We start from the raw sequence: 17638 nt of genomic DNA, 5'->3' as shown, positions 1-17638 counted from the left end.
CCTCTCTTTACAGTCAGGCAGGTAAGGGTGATGAGCTCTGAGAACATCCTGCCTTCTTAATATTCAGCTACTCCAACAAAGACAGTAGCATGAAGCAGAAGTTGAGTAACAGGAAGCACTCACACATCTTGCAGATGTTTAGGGCAAGCATAAAAATTTTACTCTGGTTTTACTGATATATCAGAAAGATCTAAGTCAGATGTTTCAACATTTGAATTTTCTCTTCAGGGTTTTGTTCAAAGACATTTGACACTCTTTCAGAAAAATACCTGTTAAAATAACTGCTCACTTTTAGACAGTGTTCAGGACACATTCACTCTTGAGTTCTAATCACTTGGGTGTCTGTAGCCAGGTGTATGTAACAATAAACACGTTAAATTTGTTATTTTGCAGGAGAAAGACTACCGAAACCAGACAGAGGGAAGATGCGCTTCCATAAAATTGCTAATGTCAACAAAGCTCTGGATTACATCGCCAGCAAAGGAGTGAAACTTGTGTCAATTGGTGCAGAAGGTATGTGACAGAGCTTGACAATGCACCTTACTTAGATCCTAGGCATTCACATTGCAAAGACATCTGACAGAGACCCTTGGCCAAATTGTGTGGGCTGTTCTCTGTATATGGGTGTCTCAAAAATCCCTTAATATTGATTGCTGACCTATATCTGTGAAAGGATGAGAGGTGGAAATTTGTTGACACATGGAGAGGGGTAAGGGTATAAATGGGCTCTAAGATTGGTTTATCTCCAAGGTTAAATTGAATTATCTGTGTTTCAGTGGCTGTTCAGATAATGATTTCTTTTTTCAGAGTATTGTGTTTTTCCTATACATTATTAAAAATAAGGAGCTCCTTTAGAAATCAGGCTGGATTCTAGGGTGTGCTTTATCCAATCTGGGATCTTTTTTTACCTTTAGGAGATATTATTCAGACAAGACAAAGACTGACATCACTACCAGGTGGCTGGGACCTACTCCCATTTTATTATGAGACTGACTGTGGATGGCAGCTGTGTTTCTAAAATTCAGATGTAGAGTTAAGGGAGTCATCAAAAGAAATTATGGTAGCTGGGGAGAGACTGAACATATGAAGAAAGTGGGACGGGATGTTGTTTCCTAAAGTTATTACTTTCTTATTGTTCTGTTGTTCGGGTAGTTAAATAAAAACATGCAGCTGGCTAGCTAAATGCTGATAGATGAAAACTCTGAGCAGCAGAAGGCAGGCTCTCACTGCAAGTGAACATAGCCTCCTATGAGATTCAATTAATTGTTTAAAAAGGACAAGGGTCTGTCTATAACTAGCTGCTCCATGGAGGTATTTGCATAATGCTTTGCATAGCCATTACAGTACAAAGGAGTGATGTGGCTAGCATGATATCCAACTACTTTTGATTCCATAGGCTCAATGATGTGCTGTCCATTCTGGGGGTAGCCTCTAACATGTCCTTAGAGCAAAACTCTGGCTGTAACTTCAGTATCACGGTGAGAAGCACTAGCCATATTCTATTCACATTGCTAGGCCTTTTTAGATCGATTTATGAGCCTTCTCTTCCTGTTTTCCAATTTCTCCAGGCTTATATATGTCCTTATCCTGGCTTCCAAACCTTGATCTCAGGGATCTTACTGTAATTGTGGCTGGAGCAGGAAGATTCATTAGGTGGGATAAGGACATCTGTAGAAGCAATGGAGAGACCTATCAGCATTCATTGATTCCACAACAGTTTGACCTAGCCTGCTTGGTTCCTAAAGTATTGTTCACCAAATGTGTTCACTTTCTAGATCTAGAACTCCAAAATGCCAAGAAATGGGTGTTCTCTGGGCAGACCATTTGTTTGAACTCACCCTTTATTCATATGAGACTGAATTGGGTGGGCCATCTGAGTCCAAATCCATACCATCTATCTTTAGGCACATAACAAAGACCTTTTTTGGGGAATATATCGTCAGTGGGGAGAAATGGGCAATTCCCAAAGGCACTTCAGATCTCAGAAGAGCTCTGCTGCATTTCAGAGGTGCCTGGCTCCCTCCATCAGTTGTACAGGCAGTCAGGGGCAGCTGGGCCCTTTGCTCAATTAAATGAAGTGGAATGGAAAAATATGCCACTACCCTAAACTTCCGCAGTTAAGGTTATTCTGAGAGCGACATGGCATTGAATGGACAGCAGAGGGTACTGAAGAGACAATTTATGTGTGGAAATGAAAATTAAGAATGCAGAAGCCTGTTTGATAGCTGGTGCAGAAATACTGAGAGTACAGATGTAAAGCAAATGAATGGTAGTTTCTGTCATGTCATGCTGCGACTCTGAGGCTTCCTGACTGAAAACAAGAGTGTAGCAAAAGGAGTATCTTGTGGGAAAGAGTGGTCGTTCTCTCTGATCACAGTCTGCACAATGTGCTAATGTTTTCACACCTAGGTTCTTCAAGCAAGGCTGGAGTATTTAAACCAAGATATGTCATCTCATATCTGCTCCTGAAAGGAGCAGGCCAGCCCTCTGCACTCCCATCTCCCTCATTTTGCGCCACTTATTGCTGCTTATTACTGCCAGGGTGCTCAGACTAGGGAGCAACGCTTGAGCATTTTCTGTATCACCTGAAGGCAAAGCATCTGGGATAGCTCAGATCAGCCATTAAAATCATTTAAACTAACCCTGCTGTTCTCCTTCGCATCCACTGGCATGAGTTTAGATGCTCTGTGATAATAGGTAATTCCCTCTGGGAGGGGGGCAGGAACAAGAGACAGTAACCTCTTCCAGCTTCTCAGCCAGTTGCTGCAAGGTGATGTCTGTCCATGCACTCAATATTTCTTCCTGCATGTAACAGCAGGCCATAGCTGGTAAGCCAGGAGATTAAGGTGATGTTCTTGGCTGCTCTGCAGGCTTTTATTGCCTGTTTCTGGAATTCTCCATCTGTAAAATGGAGGGATTAGAAGCAAAAATTCATTCATTAGCATTAAAAACAAAGTTTTAAATTCTTGGATGGAAGCGCAGGAGAAAAATCCACTGCTGCTGTCATAACTTAGATGCAGAGAGGAACCTGTCATTGTAAGACATTGCACTATGTCAAGTATGGCTACTAACACACATTAGATTACGTTCATGTGGGCAGAGCAGATAGTTTCGTGTGCCTTTCACTCCTACTCTAAACAGGCTGAACACAAAGCCAGCTCTGGCCCAGACGTGCTTAGTGCCCTGTTAAGTTTACCACATCCCCTCTACTTAATTTGTTATCTAAGGCACAGTGCTGTGCTGATGCAGCAATGAGTATCATGTCTGACTGGGTATAGTTTCACAGTGTGGGACCTCTGGCACCAGTAGGTGTTTAAAGAGTCCCTGTGCCCCCTGGTCCTGCATACTTGCTCCCACACTTCACAGCCCTACCCTGTCAGTTGGGCTGACAACTGTTTCTGTAGCTATGCTGGAGACTGGATCAGCAATCTGATCTGGTTTTAAAACACACTTCACCTCTTTTTTTTTTTTTTCTTTTGTTGCATTTTACAGCATTGTTGACTGGAAAGTCATTATAGTATGAAGATGGAATGAATACCAGCAAGGAGGCAGAGCACCAGCTCCTTAAGCTTGTATTGTTATCAGTCCCTAACCTCTTAACTCACTGCCCCTATGTGTCAGCATGGGGTATATGGGCTTGTCTGCACCCATCTGTTTTGGCATTGTCTGAGTTACATGGATGCTTGGAATACTTTTTAATTTCCAAAGCATGAAAGTTTTGTATCTAAATCTGCTGAGGATCATGTTTTATTATCTGACATGCTGAGTGGTGAAGAGCATGTAGGCCCAAGAAGACCAACTGGCATTTAAAATGGGGCCTCAAAACAAAGACTAAACTGCAATTCCTGTGGGACATCAGTACAAAGTTCTATTTAGTATTTTTAAGAGTTCAGGGATATTCTTTAAAGACATCATTACTGTTCTGAGGCTGACTTCCTTGGGCTATCTGTGGAGTCGAAAGAGAGATGATCACCTTTAACTGTGATGTTGAGCAGAAGCCCAGTTCAGCTACTCTGATCTGTCTCGTGGAAGAGTCTTTCTCTCCATTAGTGATGAAATGAGACTAGAGAGGCAAAAAGCTAAAGGAAAAGCTGTGAAAGTAGTCCTTATGACCCACTCACAGTCCAGGAGTTAGAAGTTTTGCCTTAATTTTTAAAAAAAGTGCAATAACTCCATTTGCAAGGTAATTGCATCCTGAATGAAATGAACTGAGGTATGGAGAACCACAAAAGATAAGTATCCTGTTAATAGGAAACACTTCTGTATTGCTTTTCTGGAGAGCGGGAGAAATATTAAAGACCAAATGATCTGTGAATCTGCTACAAGAAGGTTAGAATAAAAAAAAATAAATAAAACCAAAGCAGAATAAAAACCTGAAACTAAAACCTTTGAGAACTTGCCACACTGCTTTGCTTAGCTTTTTCCCTAGGCAGTTTTTATCGTTTCCCCATCCCTTTCTCTTCTTTCCTGTCCTCATAGGTCAGCAAGACCTTTTTCCCCAGAAAGCAGTAGCTTTGCATGTGTGAGGTGTAGGAACTACATTTCCCCAGAGCAAACAGGCAATGTGAAGAAAACAATGAAGTCTTCTATTGACCTGTAGAGGAAAATTATAGGAATGAATCAGTATTTTTTCATCACTCATATTTTTCAACATTTAGCAACTTTGTTTCCTTCTGTTTAGATATTTTTCCTTGTGTTTTATACATGTCTTTTTTGCGTTTTGTGCTAGCAGTAGATAATGAGAAACCAAAGCTGGCAAATCACTTGAAAATTCTCCTGAGGCACAACATAGAAAATGCCCTCTCTTGCTCTTTCATTCTGTCTGTGTGTACATATGGATATGTAAATCACAACAATGTTCTAGAGATTATGCAAATCCATTAATTGATTGCCTGACAATCAGCAATGCGTCCTGAGTATTTAAATTCATTTATTTTACATTTGAAGAAATTCTTCTTTACTGTGTGTATATATCAGACATCTGATCAAAATACAATGAAATACTTGACCGAGGAGGAGGGAGGAGAGAAAAGTAGCTACATGCCCTAATTGCCATTTGGCCTTTTTTTAGCTGAAAGAGTTTAGTTTTGAGATTTGAAGAGACTTGAGGTCTTTCAGTGCCAATAAGACAGTAATAATGCATGGAAGGCAGGCAAAGTGAGGTAAAAGTTCTGGAAAATTAGCGTAGAATCCAAAGGGGAAAGCGGAAAAATAGCCATTCATATATAAACTCGGATTATCACACTAGCAAAATAGACTAGTGATGGGTGACATATCTCCTACCACATTTGTTAATTCCGTAGGTTCAAATGACAGCTTGTGTCACATACTACGGCAATTTAACATATATCTCGAGCCTCAGAGCTAGCAGCTGCTTTGTTCTGTAAAAGTTGCCCCTGGATTCAGGCAACTTTAAAGTAGCAGAGCGACTACATTTTCTGCTGGCACCTCTATTGGCATTTGACGTTCAATTGAGGAAATTCCTCCTGCTGCAAGTTCCTCCTGCTCCTTCCCCAGAACACTAGTGGGCCCCCAGGCAGCCACAGCTGCTCCACTTTTTGAGGAATGCTGGAGGTGACTTTCAAGTAGGGGAGCAGCTGGTGCCTTCCCCGCTCCGCTCCGCTGCTCTTTTGGTGTGAGGTGACTGGAAAGGCAGTCTGCAGTTCCCCTCTCTCATTGTCCCACCTCCTCCCCTTCCAGTGTTAGACCCTCCTTATAGTCTCACTATGTTCTTCTAAGTGTCTTGCCATACTTTTCAGTTTGATTTAACATTATCACCACCCTTAAGTGGTCTGGCAGTACATTTTTTGTCTTGAGAAATTTAAATGGTATCACTGTTAATATTACAATGTAGGGGCACACTGGATTCTGACTTGGTTTGTGGAAGGGACTCCCATGTATGTGTGAGAAGGGTTGGAGAAAGCAACTTCCTAGTGCCCTGTGTTGTAGGTAGACTCAAGCAGTCTTGAAACAAATTGAAACGCCAGAGGTAAAAGAATCCCATTTAATATTAAAGATACATAAATGTGCATAGGCATCAGCATTACAACCTCATGGCCATGTTTCTGAACTGCTTGGCAGGAAGCTATGTAGCTTAGTCTCAGGAGGTGCTGTGTCTCTTGAGCTGCTCTTGAGAGCCAGTCTGTGCTGGCATTATAGGTAAAATTCTCAAAAAGGTCTACATAGTATAGGGGAATTTCTGAGTACCATTTTATTAAAAAATAATACTGTTAATGTCCTGTAGTTTCTTAAAATTTGGGGTAAGACTGTATTTTTTTCAGTTCCTTTGTATTAGAAAACAGTAAGGCTGATATTGTTCAAACTTTAAATAAGTATTTCCCCTCAGGTGCTCTCTCAAAAAGTCAGCCTAAAAGGTAAGGAAGGGCTGAACTGATCTTAACCTCAGTAATCTTCAGTCCTACTGCCAGGGCAGCACAAGCTTGAGTTTGTTGAAAAATGAACCCAGATGAACTCTGTGTAGATAAAGAATTATGGTAGAAATATAACAAATTTATTAGATACAATACATTATTTATAGAAATATATGATTAAAATAAGAGAAAATGGAAAACATTCTAAATACTACTACTATCTTTTTTCACTTTAGAAATTGTTGACGGCAATGTGAAAATGACGCTGGGTATGATCTGGACTATCATCCTTCGCTTTGCTATTCAGGATATTTCAGTGGAAGGTAATAGTAATGCAACTATGTTAAATAATTAGGAAATTTGTTTAAAGATATTTTTATATGAATTGTGCATAAGTGAGATGAGTGTTTTAAAAATGAATTATTTTTTCACAGAAAATGATACGGCAAGTTCCCTAGCTGATGACAAAATCAATTTCTGGAAGGAAAAAGTAATTACTCTCCTTATCCTGATAGAGACCTCGAGCCAGCTTTCTAAATGCAGTAGTTCTGGGCATGTCTCTCAGTTACAGAGACAGAAACATGCCTGTGTTTCTGAGCTTTGGTGGCCTGAAACTATGCTGTACCCTGTATGGTGGTCCTATTTCCGACATACTTTTTTAGTCCTGTCCATTTCTCACATTCTTTGCAAATATTACCTGATTATATCCCTCTTCTTTCTATCACTTATTTTTTTTGCCAGTGCTTCAGAATTTTTTTTCTTAACTGTCACTTGGTAACTGGCTCCAGAAAGTGTGTTGTAGTTACAATACTCTTTAAATCAAGTTTGTGCTGTGAAAAGTCTAGAATTCTAGAAACTAATCTCAATTTTCAACAAAAATAGAGTTAATTTAAGCTCTTCATGCTGTCCTGCCCATAATTTGTAGCACATTAAACATGGACCTAATGGTCTGTTTGATCTTTTCTGTCCTTTACTTATGCATTCAGATGCCCATAGGGTTCAGATAATGAAGGTATTTCTTCAGCATTTATACCTTCCCGTAAGCAAATGGACTGAGACTACAAGCATATTTCATGTAGGCACCAACACAATCTTTTATGTCTAGTTCTGTTATATTTGTATTGGGTATTTTTCTCCAAATACACATTCTGCTGTCCAACCAATACAATTTCTTAAACTTCTAATATCCCAGAATTATTGTGCAGGCTGAGACTCTAGTCTGAGTTGTTCCAGTTGAGCTGATATCTGTGTCCTAATGGAGACCCATTAGTCCATTTGTATGACTGTCTTTTGGGATTAAATGTTGGCTTGTGCCAACCAGTTTCAGGTGGCTGACCACATGATGACAAATAATTAACTACTTGAGCGCTTTTTACATTTTTCCTTTTTTTAACTCCCTGGTGTCTTCTACAGAGACCTCTGCCAAAGAAGGGCTGCTGCTGTGGTGTCAAAGAAAAACTGCTCCTTACAGAAATGTGAACATTCAGAACTTCCATCTTAGGTAAACTTCCAGTATTTCAAGGGGTGGAAGCAGTCCAAAATATTTTAAGTCAAATTTATTCCCAGAGTTGTGTAGGTATATATTTGACAGGAGAATTTCACTCTTCACTGTTAAGTAGACTTTCAAATTCTCATCCTCTGTCTTCAGTGTCTTATTCTGGTTAGCCTTTGTCGTTATTTACCATGGCTTCCATAGTTACTATTTAAAAGAAAAAAATCCCTACTACATACAGAATGACAATATTACATTCTTAGAGGTGCTGGGTATATGGGAATATCTGAGTACTACAGCATAGTGACTTGGCAAATGACTGCTTTCAGATGAGAGCCACTGTAGGTATAGACTGTTTTTGGCAAAAATACCAATATGTGTTGAGCAAGCAAATATCTCATTATGATCAATCAGTCTTTATTATTTTGTAACATAACTATAAATAAGGAGACAAAAATGCACTCAGTACACAACAGCAGCACTTTAAACACGTTTGTTTTCAGAATCAGGATCATTACCTAAGTTGGAAAATTTAGTGAAGCCTTGTGGTTTTGTATTTTCATTAAGGGCTAGAAAGGGAGTTCCAGGTCATACGCAGGCTGCCTGGTTTTGGGATTTCACTGGGCTAGTTCCTGTAGCTCTGCCAGTGACCCACCTCATTAAATTACACGACTTGCCATTTGCACTGTTTAACCATATGATCTTGCCTTCCCTGAAACCCTTATAGTACTTACAGCAAGAGCTCTGTATTACAGTGTTTTGGTGTTCTGAATTCATTCCTAATGTGCAGCACCTAAAGCACATGTAGTGATAGAGAAGATACGGTTCACACATGCATCCACAGATAAAAAATAATTTGTTTGATTTACAGTCCCTGTGTTGCCTTTAAGAGATCTGAAATTTGTACATGTTATTTTCCTTGAATATATAGAGGTATATTTCAGTAGAGCTTTATATGGATGCAGGGTATACTGTGAGTTACAGTATCAGAATCTTAGTGTGTATACATACACATGCTGGTCTGATACATAGTATGGGGAAAACATCTGAATGGCAGTACCTTGATTAATATTTAGGTTGAGTGGCTGTTACAGAACTACTTCACAATGGGCTGTCCAAACCATTTTAGTCTATACCTTTTGGAAAAAAAGGTTTTTGTTAGTTTGGTGCTCATTCTGGTTCAGTTTTACCTTCTGGATGATTTTATATTATACAATGTATGTATATTCTGCTTAATTGTATTGCGTTTTTATTGGAGATGGTTCTGTTATTTGAAGGATCTACCCAGACATCTCAGTGACAGGGATTGTAACAGTCTTAACATGGTTAGTGTCAAACAATTACTGCACAGGATAAGACCTCAAACCCACAGTCCCAGTGACTGCATAAAGTGTTTACATAAATTATATTTCAGAATAATTGCTTCTGGCTGAAAGGAACCTCTCATAATCTCTCCAAATAGATGTTATTTGTAGCTCCATTCATTGCCTGTTCTTGCCTCAAAAGGTAGCGAGCCTGAAGTCACACTGAAGTGCAAGAGCTCAGATTGAAGCTGTCATATGCGTGAAGTGTTTTAAATAAACTAAGCTGATTTATGACTTCTTACTTCTATGAGCACAACATGGTTGTGCCATTAAAATTGTCTGAAATAACTGACACAGAAAAAGCCAATTGCTTCACCAAATTCAAGTAATTGCAGGTTTGCTCTTCTTTTATTTTTTCGCAAACGTGCTTTAAGTGTAATAGGAGATTATGCACTTTCATTGATGAATGCGTACTCTGAGCTATCCTGGAATACTGCACAAATTAAGCAATTGAAAACAGGGACTGTTGCACATAACGTACACTGCCTAGAAAGTATTATGGAGTCCTTAAGTGTGTATGGACTGTAGAGTAAGGAAAAAGAGTGCAGTAACAGAAAAGCTGAGAAGGATGAGATTTGACAGAACATAACTGTCAGGATTTGACAGGAGAGTTCCTGCTTGATTTTAAGCCTTGAGCAAGGATCAAACTGTAAAATGCCATGACTTTATTAACCGTTTTTTTCCATTCTATTTCTTGTTGTAAAGCTGGAAAGATGGCCTTGGATTATGTGCACTTATCCACAGACACCGACCTGATCTTATTGACTACTCCAAGCTAAATAAGGTCATCAGTCTGGGTGGTACAGCATGCTGTCCTGCAGTGGTTTTGCTCATTTCTGGTTTGCTTAGCATGTTTTCTAAAAGACAAGCTGAGGAGTGCATACTAATTCTGACTGGCTTCCTAAGCTCCCTCCAAAAAAAACAGTGACATGGAGGAAAGGACCTCATGACTGTCCTGTGTCCTTCTTTCCTTCCCATTACAATGACTTCAGCATTTAATTGCAGATAATCTGGTCCTCAGCTGCCAGGCAGTTGATGAAGTCTTTTACACTGCCCAGTATGGATGTTAAATCAAATATATTGGAATTCTCCATTCACCACTGATAGTATTGTACAGTCCATCCTGTTTTGCATTTGGTGTAAATGACTGTAGATTGCAGAGCAGTAAGCAATGAGATGATGATTAATCGTAAGATTCCTTAGAACAAACACTACCCTTGGTAATCAGGAGTACATAATAAATTACTAGTCTTACATAGAAAATATTCACCAATTCTTAGATTATACTTCTACCTATACTTCCAGACAAGTGGAAACAAAACTGATATCCTAACTTCTTTAGGTAGTACCTTACGGGGATTACAAAACTATTTTATTAAAGCATGCTACTCATGGCAAAATGCATGTTTTCTAAAAGACACTTTGGTTTGAGAGGGAGGAACGAGGAGTAAGTAATAATGTCAGAATTTCTGGGTATCATTACTGAACAATAAAACCTAGAAAGAATGTGGAATGTTGTCATTTCATGTTAGCTCTCAATACATACGTACCATTTTCTGCTCTCTGGAACGAATACATCTTGAGGTCTCATGTAAACAGCATTAAAACAAAACTTAATCATGGTTTTAATTTGTTGAGTGCAACTTTTCATTGATGAGAGAGACTGGTAAATCATAGACTGTATTTTCTGTTCCATGCCCTTCCATTACAAATTGATTTTACTAGTGGAATCAACTGTTATCAGAAAGCCTTTGATGAGGGAAACGATAAATGAATAAAATGAAATTATTTGAAAACTTGAGTCTGCTTTATATGTGTGTTAAATTTATGCTGGGGTCCCCAGGGTGTGCAGTGATGAAAATTACATGAACTTATTCCTAAACGCGTAAGATTTTAATTTAGGCAGTTGCTGAGACAACTGCAGATCTGAACCAAAGGGCAAAATATTAGCCATCAACACCAGCTTGTTCTTTAATTCTGTATACAACCTTTCCTATGGATAAACAGATTGATGGAATGACTAAGCTACCTGTCTCTGTGTATGTGTGCTTAAGCATGGCACAAACAGAAGTTAGTTTGATTGAGTTTGTGCTTTGAAAAGTGGCACACAGTACTAAAAAACTTCACAGTATAACCATCCTATATATGAGTGCTGAAAAAAGGGAACAGAACATAAGCAGATCTGCTTCAGCATTACTATTTCCCTCTTAGAGGTTTCCAAAATAAGAACAGGTCAGGTTTCAAACTGAGGCTGAGCTGTGGCACGTAAAGCACATGCAGAAAAATCCTAAAATAGACCTTGCTTTTCTGACCTGGCTGTGTTTGATTGACTGCTCATTTTGGTTACATTAACAGCTGTCTTGGTGTCTTGTTTCTTATCTCCTGCATGCTGCCTTTTCCTTTTCTCACCAATGCATTTTGTGTGAACTTATAGCTGGAAAGATGGCCTTGCTTTCAACGCCCTTATCCATAGACACAGGCCTGATCTTCTTGACTATGACAAGTTAGATGAGGTATTTATTTAGCTGTAGCAGAGATTTTTAGTTAAAAGGATGGGTGATGGAGATCTCCAATTATTCAGCAGTTGCTGTGATTTTAAACAAATCCTTTACTAGTGGATCACTATTTACTCATGGACTTAGTACCAAGCACACAAATAGGAGGTGCTCATCATTCGTCCATAAGCAAAGTGTTTTAACCTAGTCAATAGGTCTCACTTAGATTTAGTGTGGTTTTGTCCCATTTAATTTCAGTAAGAGTTTTTCTATACACATTAAGTAAATGTTGTATTACACACGGTGTCTTGTGTAATAGCAAAAAGAAGTTCATTGGTTTTAAATATTGTCCACATTTTAATTTTCTCTTAATGCCAATGATGCACAAAACTGCTAAATGTTGACAGAGTTAGAACTTATGATTAGAGACTTTGTATTCTATTATACCCAAATTATTAGGTTTCAAAGTGTAAACTCTTCTTCATAACACTTTTTATTGAACATGCAGCTTTTAAAGGAAAAGCTATCTAGCATGATATGTTTATAGAAAGATGTGTCATGGGCATTGCTACTTACAATACCTGGCATACGTATATGCACGAGGAACAGAATTCTGTGAAACTTAAATAATTGCTGCGATTCCATAGTAAGTAATCTTACTAAGTTCATTTCAAAGTAACAAAAAAGCATCCTTGAGACTAGATCCCTTTATAGGAAGTGTTTGTATTCAAATGGAAGCCCTGGAAATTCCTTAATTTTCTGTTAACAGAAAATCTGTTAACATTTTTCCAGTGCCTTCCAGTATCAGTAACTTTGCTCATCTGTGTCCTATTTTCCTAACCTCTCTCTGTAGACATTGGCATTGTTCAGAGTGGCTATGATCATTTAGCAGTTTGTGAATATGTGAAAATAATAATAGCATTAATGGCATGAACTGCCATTTCACATAGGGAGTTTTCTTTCCAAGTTGATACGGAAAGGCTGCCGTAAGAGCAGCCCTAATCTGACACGCTCTTCCCTTGTCAGCAATCGCTGTCTGTAGTGTAAGACATGAAATGTGTGCTGCTTATCTGAACTGTGCTCACTGCTTCCTTTCTCTTTCCTTCAAAAACCAAAATTAAAATCTCAAAAACAGAGGAAGTTCTTGAATTTCCACAGCTCTAAAATTCAATTTAGAGAGGCATTACAGATTTGTCCATCCAAGCCAAAACTGGGAGGTTTTGCTCCTTCTGGAGAACTGTTCTTCTGTCTGTGCTTGCTTCTTCTCATGCATGCACCTGACCAACAGAGAACTCAGTAGAATTCATATCACTGTAATATAAGGTATAGTAGGTATAAAAACATGCAGGACTAACTTTGTGATGAATGGTCTAGTATAGCCTACTGGACCAGTGGCCTTGACTGTATGTATTACTGCTGTACTTCATTCAGAATTAGCTCGGAATTAGGGGTGTACACTGCATACATTATCTGTGTTCACTTCCAGAATATATTTGCAGCAGAGCCCTAGTGATACATAATAGCTTATTACTCTTTTCTTTTGAAAGTATAGCAGTAGATAGACCAAAAGTTCATATATCTATACTCTGCTTTTTGAAGAACAATAGTTGTGACTCCAGTTTACAGTTTGGAAAAACAGAGTAAGTTTTAGTATACCTACTGTAGTCTTGCTTCAAGGAAAAACTGTCTTTGACTAGTTGTATTTTCTTCTTTAATGCAGGATGACCCCATAGGAAATATCAACCTTGCCATGGAAATTGCTGAAAAGCATTTGGATATCCCTAAGATGTTGGATGCAGAAGGTGAGTTATATCTTACTGCAGTTTGTGTTACTCACAAGCAGGACACAGTAAAACTACTTTTGTTTTGTATCTAGCAAATTTTCAACATTCCTTCCATGTGAATCATAATGGAGCAACCTGCTTTGTTTTCAAACCATGTTTTCCTTCTTGTTCCCCATGTATTGGATAATTTCACTCTCTTTTTTCTTCATTCTTATTGTTTGTTATTGTTTGTATTTATTATAGTACTTTGGGCCCTAACCTCAGCACATGGTCCCACTGTGATAAATAAGATAAAATGCAGGATCAAAAGATAACCCTTGCCTGTAAGAAATTAAAATCTAAGTCTAATAAAGGTAAATACAACTGTTAGCAGCTTAAAGTATATTCACTTTTTTAAATGTTTAAGTGAGAGGGCCAGAAATAGATATAGAAGTACAGAACTTTCAAAAATATACTAACAACATGCCTCCTATGAAAGACAGGTTAGGTTGAAGGAAGCATTTTTTTTTGTTTATTTTAATTGTAAACCTTTTGCAGTCATAGTTTTAACATATAGTTTCATGTTTGGTTTCTCCTATAATCTTTAGAGTTTGATGACAAATAAAAAAGAAATATTTATTAAAGTTTCCTGAATTTCTTCAAGATAACCAAACTTTTGTCCTGCAGCCAAAATATGGCGCCAAAATACTGGAATTTGCCTCCACTACTTTAAAGCATTCTTTTCCAAGTATGCAGACTCTGCTCAGGTGGCTTGTCAGTAGAGCAGTGATAACACAGGAATTATCCAGAGCACTCAAACTCACTGTCTGCTCCCCTTGAAGTCTTTGGTAGGAAAGTTAGGCCAATACAGGATGATTTGTAAAATCCAGGTTGTAGCCTCTGCATTGAAGAGGTTTCTTGGTTTCACCTTCATGCTTAAAGACTCATTGTTTTCATTTTTTGAATTGCAATTCCCCTTTCAAGCACCACTTAATTATTTTAGTCTGAAATACTGTGCAAGGAATAAACAGAAGTGCTACCTCCTTACTATTGAACACCTCCTACTAGCATTCTCCTTTCCTCATTTTTTCTCTTCACATACAATGTAAGAAACCTTTTTCTTTCCTCACCAGATTTTCTGCATGTTCTAGCCCTTATCTTACTATTCTCCTTCTTGGCAGGGGAGGGGAAAATGAAATCATGCTGCTTCTAACACCCTCTAAGTATTCACCAGCACTTTTTACTCTCTTTATTTCCACTGTGTTCTCAGTGGAAACTTTGCGAAGTTTTGTTCACAACTATGTGAAGTAGATGCAAAATCAGTAAATACATTGGTCCTGAACTTAGAAATCTTGCTGTTAATATGAGAAATTGTCACTTCATTCCTGAGTCTTTTCACACCAGTAGCTTTCCACTCCTTACATTGGCAGGAATCCTTGCAGCTTGCGCTAGCATCATTCACCACTCAGCCATAATTGGTGTAAACCCACCTTTTTCTGCCTTTCTCTGTTAAGTATTGAAAAGGTCTGTTTTTACCAATGTACCCATACGTTGATTGCACCGTCTCTATACTTTTACTCTTTCCTCCCATAACAGGGACAAAGCTATCAGTCAGCCAAGCCAAACTCTTCTGTGATTTACGCTTTTAACTAAAAAGACAGACTGGCGCACGGATTGCAAAACTGTTACTCTCTAAGCTTTTCTTAGCACAAAATGTATTTCTGGACTGCAGGAGTCCTACAGGTTTCCAATATATGTCAATACCCTGTCAGTCACAGGGACCCTGTGCTAATATACACTGTACTCACTCCTATTTTGTGACTGTCAGTGGCTGTGTTTAACTCTGGAATAATTCTAGAGATTTAGATGAAGTTGCTTTGGAGCCACAGTGAAGCTGAACCCAGTAGATTCGCCAGCCATGCCATCTACTTGGAAGTTTCTACAAACCAGAAGGTAGCAATACCCTTCTGTACAGTCTCAGCCTTCAGATGTTTTGCCATTTCAGGGAGAGTTATATCTTTACCATTTACTGATTCCTAAAGCTCAGGTAGCTTTGCACTGATATCAGTAAACAGATGCAACCTGAATAATGGTGTATTTATTTTGAATCCTTACAGTATTGAGGTGGCGTCATCAGCATAATCTGATGGAAGTACCTTGTGAGAATTTCTGGCAGATAACCCTCTTCTGTCTACACAGATGTAGTAAACACTGACAGACCTGATGAAAGAGCCATTATGACTTATGTTTCCTGTTACTACCATGCATTTGCTGGTGCTCAGAAGGTGAGATTGTAGAAGATGGATCAGATCTCATCCTTCACCTTCTGTCTTGTTTCTTTCAGCAATTCTTCTGATCTTTTCCTCACTAGTTACTAGGACAGCGTCTTAGACCTGACCTCATTTCCTATTGCCTGATTTTCTCTGTGAGCCACTGTCTCGGTAGAGCCTGTAGTAGTCTATCCATTTGTTCCATAAAAACAAACCTTCCTGTCTCATCTTTCTGTATATTTACTAATAATATCCAGTAGATTTTTGACAGATGGTTACTGAATGGGATAGAGGACATTATTCTCTTTAATTGAACTTGTGTGCATTCATTTGAAGCACCTTTAAAAATGCAAGATGAAAATAAGCTCATAGTGAAAAAACAATTTCAATAGCAGAATGCCATCTTTTTTTCTCCTTGCTGGATGTTATTCCTGCTACAGATGTCAAAATCATCATAACAGATACTCAGAAAATAAACCCTTCTCTTATGCTTTCAGAATTGTTTTTAAAATGTTAAATGCTTAATGGTAAGTACAAACAGCAACATAAAACGTTGCTACTATGCAAAATAGACACAGAAACATACACAGACACCTCAGAAGAGCTCTGGAATCATGTCCTAATGAAAAGAAGGAAGATTTTAAAAAGCAAGGCAGTTCAGAGTTCGACATAGTTCAGGTATTAGTAATACAAAGAATACTGATATATAATGCCAAGGTTATAACTAATCCACATGCAACTTCCAGAGAACATCTCCCCAGATCAAAATGTAGTCTGTCTTTCCTGTGTCTTAGTCAAAAACCCCCACATTCTAAGTCACCAGACATATGTGTGCCAGTTCTTAAGCAGACAGTCCTGGTAAAATTAAGGTCACTCCCTCTACGAAAATACTGTAGGATCAAGCTTATTAAAAAAAATTCCACCTCTTTGTAAGAGCTTATGTTGAATTTCTAGTGTACTTTTTATTCTGTCAGCACCCATCAATTTAACACTAAATTTATTATACCTTTGTAGAGTTTCTAGAGTACAGAGCTATGGACAAGAAAACAATCAGAATGACACTATGTCGTGCTTTTATTTATTCATCCTGTTTTCTACTCCTCGATTCTTTTGTTTTGTTTTGTTTTAATTTCTCCCCCCCTCTTGTAGATATTGTGAACACTCCCAAACCCGATGAGAGAGCTATCATGACCTATGTGTCCTGCTTCTACCACGCTTTTGCTGGAGCAGAGCAGGTATTAATCAACTGTCCCTTCAGGTTGCTGTGTTTTTGATTGGTTGTTTCGCATTTCCACTAGTTTATTAAAAAAACCTAATTTAGTACTTTGTGGTTTTAATTAACAATTGCAAGTATTACTTGAGCACTAATACTGGTTTTTAACCAACACTTGAACCTGTTTTAGTTAAATGTTGTATAGCAAGTTGAACTTCTTTAATTCAAATGGACATTCCTGTTTCTAATTTTGCGTCTTTATTTGAGGATTATAAAGACTATTTCAGAAAAACTGTATTTGAAGATACTGTGAAATGGAGTTCCTGTTTGTTGCTACATCAACATCTTATGTGTTTGCTGCATAAAAGAATGTTTGACTTTTGGAGATTGAGACTATTCTAGACTTACTCATGCTGAGTAGCAATTTAGGACTAGATTTTCAAAGATGCCCACAGATGCCAAAAGGCACAGAAGACATCCAATGCAGTATTTGTGCCTGGTTCCCACTGAAGCCAACAAAATTGTTTGTGGATCAAAATACTAGTACAGAAGGCAAGAACATCAGCAGCAGATCTGTCATACAGGATGGGATTCTCACTTACAAATGTGGCATTTCCCACTGTTCTGCCTCATATATTTCTAGCCTACAAATGGACATAACCCAACTTAT

General features: G+C 38.4%; 1 protein-coding gene across 1 annotated transcript in view; it reads left to right on the top strand.

Annotated features, from left to right (window-relative positions):
- Positions 1-17638, top strand: part of ACTN2 (actinin alpha 2) — a 71835-nt gene that overhangs the window by 27928 nt on the left and 26269 nt on the right. Inside the window, exons 3-8 of the mRNA XM_068420438.1 lie at positions 394-513; positions 6608-6694; positions 7785-7872; positions 9933-10011; positions 13443-13524; positions 16905-16990. Coding sequence (XP_068276539.1) covers positions 394-513; positions 6608-6694; positions 7785-7872; positions 9933-10011; positions 13443-13524; positions 16905-16990 — 542 coding nt within the window. The remainder of the gene's footprint in view (positions 1-393; positions 514-6607; positions 6695-7784; positions 7873-9932; positions 10012-13442; positions 13525-16904; positions 16991-17638) is intronic.

The sequence above is a fragment of the Nyctibius grandis genome, chromosome 1 (genome assembly GCF_013368605.1).
Source record: "Nyctibius grandis isolate bNycGra1 chromosome 1, bNycGra1.pri, whole genome shotgun sequence".
Taxonomy (NCBI): Eukaryota; Metazoa; Chordata; class Aves; order Nyctibiiformes; family Nyctibiidae; genus Nyctibius; species Nyctibius grandis.
Note: the sequence above shows the minus strand (reverse complement) of the source record. Positions and strands in the feature narration are given on the sequence as shown.